General features: G+C 41.0%; 1 protein-coding gene across 1 annotated transcript in view; it reads left to right on the forward strand.

Moving 5' to 3' along the window:
- LOC134663965 (rho-associated protein kinase 2) overlaps nucleotides 1-14340 on the forward strand; it is a 39645-nt gene that overhangs the window by 20874 nt on the left and 4431 nt on the right. Inside the window, exons 5-12 of the mRNA XM_063520520.1 lie at nucleotides 1322-1512; nucleotides 2472-2646; nucleotides 3131-3288; nucleotides 4471-4672; nucleotides 5067-5335; nucleotides 7556-7713; nucleotides 8356-8481; nucleotides 12942-13152. Coding sequence (XP_063376590.1) covers nucleotides 1322-1512; nucleotides 2472-2646; nucleotides 3131-3288; nucleotides 4471-4672; nucleotides 5067-5335; nucleotides 7556-7713; nucleotides 8356-8481; nucleotides 12942-13152 — 1490 coding nt within the window. The remainder of the gene's footprint in view (nucleotides 1-1321; nucleotides 1513-2471; nucleotides 2647-3130; nucleotides 3289-4470; nucleotides 4673-5066; nucleotides 5336-7555; nucleotides 7714-8355; nucleotides 8482-12941; nucleotides 13153-14340) is intronic.

Genomic DNA, 14340 nt, shown 5'->3' on the forward strand with positions numbered 1-14340 from the left:
TATCTCTTATGGAGACATGAATAGTAAATGAGCTTGAAATATAGACGGTCATCATTGGTGCAAGCATGACGTCATTAGGAAATACCATTTGTTTGATGTGTGATATAACTTGCTAACGGATTAAGGCTACAATTTCTGATTTAACTGAACAATTGCATAAATACTGTCATAATCATAACTTATAGAATAACTACTTCAATTGTTCCTTTATCTATTGTAGATGTTAATATTGTTACATGTGTGTTGGGCCTCAGTAGCCTGAAAATAAATGCTTTTGATTTTGATTTGATTTGTTTACATAATTCTAGTCATAACAATTTAGTCGAGGACTTTGTAATACGAAATACATATTTTAATTTACATTGTTTTACTTGGTCTTTCATTGATCAGTAAATTTAATTGGATTTATATATTCACTGAAGAGAAATCAATAGCGTCCGTTCCGTATAATTTCCAACAAAGTCTACCGTTTTCATTGTTATTTTGTATTGATATATAGAAGTAATGTAGAGCTTGAAATTTAATACGAAGCTAATTGCTAAAAGATATATTACGTTTCATTATGTTGGTTAACCAGAGATAATATTTAAATAATAAACTAATATGCCTAAACTGTAAAAAATATGAGTAGTGTGCCAAATATGGGTTTCTAAGGTACACTGATACTTGTATGTACCTATGATCTATGATGATAACCCGTAAGAACCTTACAAGTGACATGAATGTATTACATGCAATTATGATATGATATCAATACACAAATAATAAATAAGAACACGCTTAAATTATGAAGTAGAATTAGGTTATTTAGATAGGTGGTAAATAGTTTAATGAATAGTATAGGACATAAAGAGTACAACAAAGTAAGTGCTTATCTTCGTACCTTAAAACATTTTTAATTCTGAAGCACTTAAAAAACTTTGCATAACATAAATCACATCCCTCAGAATTTCGAATGAAAAAAAAAAATTAACACTATCTATAAAACGTAAAATAGGTCAGGAACAACATAACTTTTACCATCTTTTTGCACGTTTTTAACCACAATAATTAGGACTATTGACGGACTGTAAAGAATAAATGAAATAAAAATAAAAATTTAAATTAATTCAGACAAGACCCATATAAGTGTTAGTAACAGGACTTAAATACTTTTAATGTTAGAGTACAATTTTCATTAAAACCTACAATGCAAAATAACCTACTTACCAAAAACAATACCAAACGTAAAAAACTCCAACCACCAACCAACCACCACCACCAACGTTAAATACGTACCAAAATTTGGCAAAGACCTAATGTTTGTTTTCGTTGTATGCAGAGCGAGGAGCTGCGGTCTCAGCTGGAGAACGAGCAACACTTCAGCCACGTGTACCGCGCGCAGGTGGGCGAGGTGCGCGCGCAGCTCGAGGAGAGCGCCCGCGCCGCGCGCGACCTCGAGCAGGAGCGCTCCAGCCTCATGCACCAGCTGCAGCTGGCCATCGCGCGCGCCGACTCCGAGGCCATCGCCAGGTAACATGAGACACCACTAGAGAATGCAATACCGGGATACCAGGATCCCGAAATACCGGGATCCCGCATGAAATTTGCGGGATTAATCCCGCACGTAAATTAAGCGGGATCCCACGGGATTTGCGGGATTGAAAAGTGACGTGGTTCTTACGTGTACGTGTGTTACGTTCTTACAAGTAACGCATGCTCGGGCGCGTGCCTCCTGGCGGAAATTCTTCACGGAGCCTAAATGTATCTATGAAAGAAGGGGGTAATGACACAGAAGAGCATTTCGCTCGAATTTGTCGATTTATTTCATCAAATTTGCTTGTAAAAGGTGTTATTTTACGTAAGCGACGCGGTTCGTAAATTCTAAATTTGAACCCAGGGTTGTCCTGTATAGGGACGTCCGAAATTAGGCAGAAGTTTTATTTGTTCGCACATTTTTCCTCACAGGTGTGATGAAAAACATTGTGTTGTGTGTGCCACTGGCGGTACGTGAATTACAAACTCGTGTTCATTAAGCCTTCACACATGTTCGTATTACCGCAATTATATACCGTATACAAAATGTACTATTTCTAATTTTACTTTTTGTTTGAAACCTTTAAATTTAGTACCAATTCGTAAAATTGTATACTAACTTGCGGGATCCCGCAAATACCGGGATCCAGCGGGACTGAAAATGACAATCCCGCAGAATACCGGGATTGAATTCCTCATGCGGGATTGCATTCCCTAGACACCACCGAACCAGATAAAATACAAACAAAAAACATTAGTTACCTGCAGCTCTGCTGAGCCCTGAACAAAGATTGTCTTGTTTGATTCACCTTGAACTCCATGCATAGTTACAGCAATGGAAACAATTACCTAAACTAAGAAAATAAATAAATGTTTTGTGATTGAACAAGATGTAACACATAAAATAATAGAATGGAACGGCCCAAACATGGCTAAATGATTTTTATTTTCCTCAGATCGATAGCAGAGGAGACAGTCGGCGAGCTCGAAAAGGAAAAGACCATGAAAGAGCTAGAAATGCGCGACGCTCTAGCTACGCACCGCAGCGAGTTAGCCGCGCGAGACTCTCTCGTGCAAGGCCTGCGCGACCGCGAGCATGAGAATCGCGCCACCATCGATCTGCAACGGAAGGTAGGACATGGCTCTTTATTCAGTATGAGGCCTCTTTCGTCTTGACATTATGATTTAAAAAGTACCCCAGGGACAACGTCTCACGTGAGTCACGTGACTGTACAAACCAATAGGGGAACCGCATTTGTGGCAGCTGAAGTAGGAGGTGAAGTCGAGGGGGATTGTCTCTTTGCGCGATTTCGGGCTAGTTCTTGGAACCAGGCGTTGTCGTGGCCTGAGCCTCCAATACTAAGGGTCGGTTGCACCGAACCGTCTGTCACCGTTAAAGCGTTCGCTAAATTTTATTGTATTGGGAAGTTTCATAGATCTCTGCTGCGTCACGTTGATCAGTCGGTTAACTGTGGTTGGTGCTACTGGCCCGAAGGCATAAACCATCTCTGGTTAAGTGTCAGACTTACTAAATATTATACTTAAAAACTTAAATACGCGATTAAGTCCCGTTGTGTAGTTTCATAATTACTAAATATTGGTGTTGTGTCCCCAGGAGGTAGACGAGTTGCGGCGCAGCGGCACGGCGCTGGCCGAGCGCGTGGCGGGGCTGCAGCGGCTACAGGAGGAGGTGGAGCGGCTCAACAAGAAGCTCAACTCCGAGATCATGCTCAAGCAGCAGGCCGTCAACAAGCTGGCCGAGATCATGAACAGGTCAGTCTGCTCAAACTCTGGTGTGCACCTGTTACTTGTTTTCTATACAAAACCAATAGCGGAATCGGGAATTTCGGGGTCTCTCCAAGCAAATTCAGTACTGGGAGCATTCCCTATCTCAAACATACTGTCGAGTCAAGAGTGCAAACCCTCAGGCCTTTTGAACACATACAATTTTAGAGCAAAGTAGGAATGATGCTTATCATGTCATTTAGTGTAACCAATCAGTCCATTTTCCACGAAAAGCGGCGGCTGGTTGATATGAACATTTGATTCGTAGTTTTTGTCCCTTTGTTCTCCGTCTGCCTAAAACGGATTGTGCCTATGTAGCTCTCAAGTCTAAATCGCACATGACATAAAACGTCAAGTTCCTAATTATATACATGCCATTATAGCTTTTGTACTAAAGGGTATTAAGACTAAATGGCTGTTAAGCTACATCGCATTAAGACTAACACGCATTAGGACAACAGCGGTATTATTACTATGCCACTTAAAGATTTAGGTAAGTGCTCGAAACAGGCAGTCCACTATATAGACAAACAGCAGAAATGACCTATTGCCCCTGAAAGTTGAAGTTTAGGCAAAACGCGACTTAGAAAATTAGGCACGAGCTCTAAACAGCCGGTCCACTATACAGACAAACAGCGAAACGGCCAGCAAGCTAGATAGTCTTTATGCCCCTAAAGATTGAAGTTTAGGCATAACGCGACATAGGCACTATCCGTTTTAGGCAGACGGAGAACAAAGGGTACTAAATTTTACAACGTGTTACCACTAATATTCAAAATACGTATACTTATTATATTATTATACAATACAAAGCAGTACTCTTTATATACCTACTGAACTAGGAAAACAAAACTTATTAATAATATACATCTATCGATACAGTAATATGCTGTCGCATACGAATCGCTCACTTAAATAATTTGTCTGTCAGAATGCGTCTTATAGTTGTGATGTTGCTATTAAAAACGTCAATATCACGCTCTTTCGATAGTTCATTTAGACTTTTACCAGCTCGTAATAGAAAGCTATTCTTTCTATAATTACGCGATGAAAATGGAATTGAGAGAATGAATGAATTGATTGAATGGAATGGAATTTATTCCTGTATTTAACCCTAATTAACCATGAAGCCCCTTAACTACTTCTAATATTTTTAATTCTGGCTAACAGGAAAGACATGAACCCGGCCGTGACAAAGAACAAGAGCAAGATGTCTGTGCGCAAGGACAAAGACTACCGCAAGCTGCAACAGGAGCTCACCCGCGAGAAGGACAAGTTCGATCAGCAGGTGGCCAAGATGCAGCGCGACCTGCAGGACACGCAGCAGCAGCTGCTGGAGGAGCAGCAGACCCGGCTGAAGCTCGCCATGGAGGTAACATACATGTACACAAAGAGATAGGTCACCCGCGAGAATGACAAGTTCGACCAGCAGGTGGCCAAGATGCAGCGCGACCTGCAGGACACGCAGCAGCAGCTGCTGGAGGAGCAGCAGACCCGGCTGAAGCTCGCCATGGAGGTAACATACATGTATACAAAGAGATAGGTCACTCGCGAGAAGGACAAGTTCGACCAGCAGGTGGCCAAGATCCAGCGCGACCTGCACGCCTAGCAACGTGTATTCCATGGTGTTGAGGTTTTAGGATAAACCAGTATACCTAAAATGTCCCTCTCGTATAGAATTTTTCCGTACCTTAATCATCAATTAAATAAAATCGTATTCTTTCAGTCGATTCGGCCGACAAGCTTATCTCAAACTCCGTTCACAGGTCGACAGCAAAGACGTAGAAATCGAGCAGCTAAAAGAAAAACTCGCCGCGCTGACCTCCGAAACAGCATCCCAATCCTCCGCCGACGCAGAAGATGGGGAGACAGAGCAGACCCTCGAAGGCTGGCTGTCCGTGCCGATCAAACAGAACATAAGGCGCCACGGCTGGCGCAAGCAATATGTAGTGGTGTCATCGAAGAAGATCATCTTCTATAACTCAGAGAGTGATAAGCAGAACACTACGGATCCTGTTATGATCTTGGATTTGAGGTTAGTAAACACGAATCATGTGGTTGCTCGTGCCATGCATATATTTTTTGCCGAAAAATTTGTTTTGGTGATTCTGGGGTGTAGCATTATTTCGTAGATGTGATTTCGCGAATGAAAAATGTGCGGAAAAATGTGAAAAGGTTTATAAATTATGGTCATCATTTTACACAAGTACATACTTGTACACAAATGAATACAAACTACACCCACTTCATTCCGTAATGCTCAACAAGTTAACTGGCCTTTAGATACAAATGATATCACGGAAGAAAGAATGAGCGCGCCGCGCTCTGACGGGGAACGGCATGTGCCTGGATTAGTATGAGAACCTATGTCGCCAAAACGCTGTCACAAAAATTGGCCATATTTTCTTATTTCGAAAGGAATTATGAGCCCTTGCCCATCACAGCAATTTGAACTTTACAGTCAAGAAAATTATGTCAAAATTGCACTACGATTTTTATTTTTTGTAAAAATACACAAATCATTGAGAAATTGCCATTTATGCTCTAACCCTTTTACACTTGCATGGTTTTTCCAAGAGTGAATGCGATAGGATAAAATATTCGACTATGAGGTTGACACATGCGATAGGGATGTGCATGATTCGGTGTGATATCGATAAACGCTTATTAATTATCAATGTACACGTAAACTATTCAGTTTTTTTATACATATGTATTACTTTATTTTCGACGATTAGGTACTTACCTACTTACTTTTTAATAAAAAAAAATCTCGTATTGAAAGTAATCACGCCACCAACCACGCATATAACTGTAAGCGAGTAGGTATATAATAAAAACTGTTACTCTTTAGCACACCCCAGAACAATATTGCTTTGTAATGACGCGAAATAATAACTTGCTAGCCAATTAGTGCTAACCCGTTGTGTACTTATAGTTTTTTTAAATTAAATCAAATTTCTTACCCTCCCACCGCGATGCGTGTGTGCGTGCGTGAAAAATACGCGAGATGCGTATTTTTTACCTGCAATTAATATTCTCACTAGATGCGTGCGTAAAAAATACGCAAGTAAGTGTAAGTGTAGTTAATAAGTGTTCACAATACTTATTAACTAGCACGTTATTATTTTAAGGCAAAACAAAGCAATAATGTTGTGTCATACATCAATATGAATCTTCGATATAAGCTCGTATGCAAAATTATTAAAAAATGCTAATTATAAACAATGGAAATATTGACAATATTTTTTGCACTTAGACGGTTATCAACTTATCGCAATAATGCGGATAGAAATGCCGCTCTGATGTACGAGCGAGATAGCACTATGCACGTTTTTACCGGAGCATGGTGTGTACTCGCATCCAATGTGAAGAACGCTTCAAGATTTGTGCAAGCTTGTGGAGCGGGCTTTAGACTGGCCAGCAAATACCCGGCAGTAAAATTATGTGACTTAAAACTGACACCTTACCTACTCGTATTTAATAGAGAAAATTGACAAATATGTATGGATACTAGATACTATAAGAAAAACTTAAAATCAAATAATCCATTGAATTGGAATAAATAAGTAAGAACATATTTTGTACCTACATAATATAAAATGTGCATAAACGACGACTTTTTTGATATGGTCATCCAGAGGCAAAACAAAAATAAATTATTAAGAACATGTATGAACATAAACAAACCGAAAACTGTGTATATTTATACGAACATCGACATCGATAACTTTTTTGATATGGTCCTCGCACTGTGGGCGAATACCGCACCCGTACATGACTTTTACGCTAAGTAGATATCAACCTTATCTCATTTACATAAATCTGATTTTTGTACTAAACAATCCAAAAATCCTTGCGGAAACCGAAAATGTAAAAAATATTGAAATATTACATAAAATAATACTTACCGATGATATGAAATGCCTCCATATCTAATATTTTTTGTCCCGCTAGTGTTTTTACATTCCAAAATGGAGCAGCACGGCATATTCGTAATTATTTCTAATTTTTACTGGAATCGTTTTCACATCTGACGTCAAAAGCGCCATGCTGAACTGTCACACGACTGACAATAGTCTGTGCAGAAAGTGTATGCAGCTAACCATAATCTTGCCACACGCTATAGACATACGTTTCACTTCTATTACTTCTTTGTTTTGTGAATGATATACATGACAGTTCTATATTTATGCAAAGAAAAAACAAAAGTATTGCAATTTAATTAATATTAACCAAATATTGTCTATTGCAGCAAAGTGTTCCATGTACGGTCAGTGACACAAGGCGACGTGATCCGCGCAGACGCCAAGGACATCCCTCGGATATTCCAACTGCTGTACGCTGGCGAGGGCGAGGCGCGGCGGCCGCAGGACGCGCTCGACCAGCCGCAGGACCAGACCGACCAGCATGGTAAGGAAGGACGTCCCGCGTTTGTTTTCATTGCTGGATATCACTCAGCTGGACGCGAAACATAATTCTAAATAAGAGCAATACTAGGGCGAGACATTTCTGCACATATTTGATAACAAATACTTACGACGACGTTGAATGCAAATTGAATAATAATTTAGAAGTTTAAAGTTGCTGCTACTTTCTAACATGTTGTCACGTATAGAAACTAATCGAGCGTATGCTAAAAAGTAATTGCTGAGCGAGTACTACTCGTCTTTTGGTTATAACCAAATCACTACCAGTACTAGCACTATCTATACTACCAGTACTAGTACTATCTATAGGGACTTAGGGACTGTCCGTTGGAATCTGCCATCTAGTGGTCTAATTCAAAAACTTCTTAACAGCTCACACTTTCTTCAACAGACAGGCTGTTTTTTCCTGCCTCTTACGGTTCACACACTTTCCCTGCCGGGCTAGCACATGGTTGGCGCGACAGTGTCTCGCCGCGAGATAGACTACCCGTCCCTCTTTAATTAATACACTTCGAAAAAGACTGGTAGTCTATCACGCGTCGAGATATTGTCGCGCCAATTATGTGTTTGGCCTACTGTAACTGTGATGTACTCACTATTTGAGTGTAACGTTGTTGTGTGGCAGGCAACACGGTGCAGCACAAGGGGCACGACCTGGTCAGCATCACGTACCACATCCCGACGGCGTGCGAGGTGTGCACGCGCCCGCTGTGGCACATGTTCCGTCCGCCGCAGGCCTACGAGTGCCGCCGTGAGTATATTTCAACATTTTCTCTAATATGCTGGGAAATATTTGTATTGTAGCAAAATTAGCATTATATAATGTCAAACAAAATAAAATAAATCAAAATCATTGTAAAATTACAAAGAAATTTACTACTGTACTGTTTTAGAGGACAGGAAGTTCATCATTGTCTTCGTAGTCGAGAAGGGTGGGGGCATAGGGAAAATTTAAATCCGCGCCTTTTTCTACTGCCAAACATGTTACGAGGAAAAACAATGCAAACAGCCAATTATTAAAGCTGCGTCCACACGGCCCGGTTCGCTATCATTAAAAAAAAGCTGTAGGATAAAGCGAGAAAGAGAAATAATGACCTTGCAATTTATGTCTCGTTTTTGCAGGACTATTTTGTAAGATCGTGCGTACACTGTTTAATATAATCATAGACTACATAACTTTTTTTAAGATATATTGCTTTGCAAAATTAGCGTTCTAAAAATTGCCTTAAATCAGCGAACTGATATACATGGAAGTATTCTGTCCGCTCAGTTATGACCCAACGTAAACTATTCGATTGTAGGCGGTGCTTACAAACTGTTCGATTCGCAACTTCAGTTCGACCGAGATGACAGTCAGTGACGGATGGCTAAATTGATTTATAAAAACAACGTTTTTTTGTAATTAAAAATGTCTTCATGTGTCGTGAAGTGGTGCAGAAGTTATTTTAGTTCATACTAAGGACAGTGGAATCACTTTTCACTTGTAGTAAACAGATAACTTCAGTAAAATTTGGAATAAACATGACGATTTATTTTCAATACTACCGTGCTAGGCTAAAACGTAACAACTGCATACGACTTTCATAACAACATACGACTTTTTAAATTGCGAGGATAATAGGGATGGTGTTATGCCAAATAAAGTAGACGATTTTATTAACTTGTGTTTAGTTTAGGTATTTTCTATATAATTATAAATGTAGTAATAAATTCCTTCTTACAGATTTGTATTTTTCTTTTTTATTTCATGAGATGGAGCTATAAAAAAACTACCTAGTTATTTCAAATTAATAATCAAATTTGGTATTGTCATTTTACATTACTTTCCATTCAGATTCGCACAAGATGCTATTCGCAGAGAACTAGTTATGGAAAAAGCTGTCCAATTAGAGAGACATGAAATTGAGTGGATGCCTGTCAAGATATCTAGAATATGTTTTATTCACGAGATATACCCGTGAGATAATCATACCCGGTCTATGTAGATACATTTTTTTCTATCGCGCTTTCACTGGATTAATTTAACAAATACACACATTATCTGAAAATGTTGATCATTTGAATCCACCCTCTACGTCTACTGTCACATATATGTAGGTTCTCTCTCAAGCCATTTCCGTCAGTAGAAAAGAGCGGCAAATTTAGAAAATATAAGCGCGCGAATGGCTGTGGTTCCATACAAAATTTTAATTTTGTTCCTTTTTTTCTAATGACAAACTTGCTTGACCGGCTATATCCATATAAAATATTTCCATTGGAACTGGAAGTGGGGATTTATTGTGACTCCGCCTGTTTAAATATTTTTGACCCCATTCGTGTACCCATGTAAATTTTGCAGACTGTATAGCCAGTCCGATTTCTAAGATCAAGTTCGCCATACATTTACTTACTTTATCTTAGAAAGAACGGACTGACTATACTTGAACGTAACTTCGCACTGCCATACAAATTGATACTAAAATATACAAAATACTTATTATAGCGGAATACCTTTATACAACAATGATATATTTACTTATGTTGAGTTAGTCTGTCATTTCATAACAACATTTTAACTAGTTATCTTTTAATCTGCATTAAATTATTATACGTGAATTATTTGACTGGTTCTTCAATGTATGGCATAAACCTATCCCTGTCCAAGTCATATTCTAATCAAATATGAACCGCGAACTCTCAGCGGCCAGTACGTACATCAAGAAGGTTATTAGCGGATTAATGTCGCTGATTGGTAGTTATTGACATTATATGCATTTCACCTACACTTAGCTATGTACCATTAGTATAATAAAGACGACTATTATTTCGTTTACCAGCTTTGATTACAGGCTCTGTAAGCGCGTCGTCTTATTTGAATGTAGGCGTAATTGTGTATGTGTGCTAATTGGGCCCGAGAATTTGAACGGTAATGTTCCTAAAGGCGGTTTCCATACTAAATATATGCGTTCACTGCCTTAAATAGTGTTGGTCAAGCAGATCTTGTCAGTAGAAAAAGCCGGCAAATTGGAAAAATGTAGGCGCGAAAGGATATCGTCTCATGGAAAATTTGAATTTCGCGCCTTTTTCTACTGACAAGATTTTCTTGGCCATCTATATATAGTTCTAACTTGTTCACATGACTACTTTCTCTTTTAAAAAAATATTAAGGCGGGAGGGTAAATAGTTTTTGACTTTGACTTTCTGGATGTTTAAGATTCGAGTGCACGAGTTCTGCTTGATACTTTAATAATTGATTAGTTTACCTTATTTCCTCGCACGTTTGAAGAAAAGCACTATATATATATTATGGTGGGTATTAATAGCAATTCGTGAAATCGTCTCATTGTCGGACTCAGTTCACATACATGGGTAAAGTTGATATCTAAGGCCGTTAGCAAGATCACTATGTATAGACTTGAATGAATCTGTTTTGGGGCATTTCCATTTAAAGTTGTACCCTCGAGTTTTTCGCATATCCCCTTACATTTTTTGCGATTTACTCTTAAGACGAATTTTTTAACTGGGCAAATGATGTTTTTTATTGAAATATATTATATAGACACATCATTTATGAAGTTTTATGCACAATAAATCACTGTTTTCTTACTTAAAATCAGGTTTTTAGATATGAGAAAATCACCCCGTAGTACTGTCCCCTTCACCGACTTCAATTTTTGATGGACTTTTACACATATTTTTTCTATGAAGGCAACACCAAGTAATGCATTCCTGGCATAGTTTAAATGTTGAAAAATGTGTTATTAATGAAAAAGAGCTTTAAAAACATCAATAATAGGGTTTAATTTCGATAAAAACGTTGTCCCCGCGAAATCGTGAAACGGACATAGTCCGGGTTGGTTACGCAGTTTTCGCTACTTAGCGAAATACTTTTTACCAATATTTTGGGTTTTTTTTCATCCTGACAACCCTATGACCATAGATAAAGCTTGTTTAAACGTAAAATTTGATTTAAAACAGTCAATTCGCAACCTCCAAGGCGTACTTGTGTTTGACCGGTAAGTTTACTCAATGTTTTGTCCGTTTTGTTTAACTGATTATGCAGCTTAAACCTTAAGTAACTAAAACACTGTTTATATTAAATAAATCTATGTTTCATATAGTTATTTGTCAAGTAAATAAGTTGAACATTGCGGTTAGTTTTGTATTATTTTGAATAGATTTAATTCTGGATCAGTAAAATCGTTACGTCCGTTTGGTTACAATTTGAAGCGTAACATATAGCCGGACTAGAAAAATGTAACCAAACGGACACGGTAAAGTCACACGCACATTGAATATATATAGTTTTTAGCGTGACTTTGTCTATAATTATTTAATTCATGTGCAATTAATAAGTCATATTTTATTAAGTAATATTGAGTTCCTTATGATTAAAACTCTATCTACTGATTTTAGTACATAATTTGTAGTTTTTTTTTATTCACTGAATATTTATGTAAATTTTTGATTATTGTGATCTCGTCTTTACTTTGTCCATTAAGTTACATGGGTGTCCATTTGGAAATGGCCCCTTGATTTCAAAAGTATTTATTATTGTTTATTCAAAGTTTATAAGATAAAATATTTAATTTTTTTGACAATAATCACATGTTTTGTTAATTGTAATGATTGTTATTCGTCACATGGCAGTAATGCCAATAACTATTTAATAAACCTAAAAATAAGGTACGATTTGGGGCCACCCCGTAACCAAACCACCTAAAAGTCCCTCTTATGAAATTTTTTTGTTCTAAATTGGTCATTGATTATTGTTTTTAGGTTGTTTATTAACATTATTATGCTTTAAACATAAAAACATTTGCTTCAAGTATGTATTTTATTCACTATATCTAAAACTATTTGTAACCAAACGGATCGCAAAAAATCTCCCTCATCCTATTAAATATTAATTTTAACTGCTTTATGCCAAAAATATGACGATTCTCTTTTGTGTTTCATAAACTAGAATATATTTACTCATAGAATTACATAAAAAAGTACCAAATAATCCAAATTATATTTTCAACTCGTCAAGTGAGTCATGGTACAACTTTAAATGGAAATGCCCTTTGCCCTCGCTGCGCGTCGCGTGCGTCCAATCCGCGGCCTAGCTCGTCATGTCATGAGTCATGAGCTCATGAGACACGAGCGTACGCGAACAACATAGCCTCACATTAGGATTTACTTACATACACATACAAGGTGAAATATTAACGTGTGATGTTTATACAGGATGCCGCATGAAGATCCACGCGGAGCACGTGTCGGAGGCGGAGTCGGTGGCGGCGTGCAAGCTGCACGCGGACCGCGCACGCGAGCTGCTGCTGCTGGCGCCCGGCGCGCCCGACCAGCGCCGCTGGGTGGCGCGCCTGGCGCGCCGCGTGCAGCGCTACGGCTACCGCGCCGCGCACACCAACCACGACCACACCAAGCTGTCGCCCAGGTGCGTACTGTCGGAGGCGGAGTCGGTGGCGGCGTGCAAGCTGCACGCGGACCGCGCACGCGAGCTGCTGCTGCTGGCGCCCGGCGCGCCCGACCAGCGCCGCTGGGTGGCGCGCCTGGCGCGCCGCGTGCAGCGCTACGGCTACCGCGCCGCGCACACCAACCACGACCACACCAAGCTGTCGCCCAGGTGCGTACTGTCGGAGGCGGAGTCGGTGGCGGCGTGCAAGCTGCACGCGGACCGCGCACGCGAGCTGCTGCTGCTGGCGCCCGGCGCGCCCGACCAGCGCCGCTGGGTGGCGCGCCTGGCGCGCCGCGTGCAGCGCTACGGCTACCGCGCCGCGCACACCAACCACGACCACACCAAGCTGTCGCCCAGGTGCGTACTGTCGGAGGCGGAGTCGGTGGCGGCGTGCAAGCTGCACGCGGACCGCGCACGCGAGCTGCTGCTGCTGGCGCCCGGCGCGCCCGACCAGCGCCGCTGGGTGGCGCGCCTGGCGCGCCGCGTGCAGCGCTACGGCTACCGCGCCGCGCACACCAACCACGACCACACCAAGCTGTCGCCCAGGTGCGTACTGTCGGAGGCGGAGTCGGTGGCGGCGTGCAAGCTGCACGCGGACCGCGCACGCGAGCTGCTGCTGCTGGCGCCCGGCGCGCCCGACCAGCGCCGCTGGGTGGCGCGCCTGGCGCGCCGCGTGCAGCGCTACGGCTACCGCGCCGCGCACACCAACCACGACCACACCAAGCTGTCGCCCAGGTGCGTACTGTCGGAGGCGGAGTCGGTGGCGGCGTGCAAGCTGCACGCGGACCGCGCACGCGAGCTGCTGCTGCTGGCGCCCGGCGCGCCCGACCAGCGCCGCTGGGTGGCGCGCCTGGCGCGCCGCGTGCAGCGCTACGGCTACCGCGCCGCGCACACCAACCACGACCACACCAAGCTGTCGCCCAGGTGCGTACTGACGCACCGGCTGCAGCGATCTCATATTCACCAGATTTTTGGAACATATTTTGAGTGATAGTGTGGTTTTATTCGTAACGATGAAGAATTTGCACTATCTGTTCCCAGCTTTTTAGAAACGTATTGTTAGACGTCGATGAGTCTTTGGTCGACATTCCAAAATCTAATACGAAATTGATTTTTATGTCGACATTTTTCAAATTGATTATTTGACCGTAGTAATTTCGTTTGCAG

Source organism: Cydia fagiglandana, chromosome 4 (assembly GCF_963556715.1).
Source record: "Cydia fagiglandana chromosome 4, ilCydFagi1.1, whole genome shotgun sequence".
Taxonomy (NCBI): domain Eukaryota; kingdom Metazoa; phylum Arthropoda; class Insecta; order Lepidoptera; family Tortricidae; genus Cydia; species Cydia fagiglandana.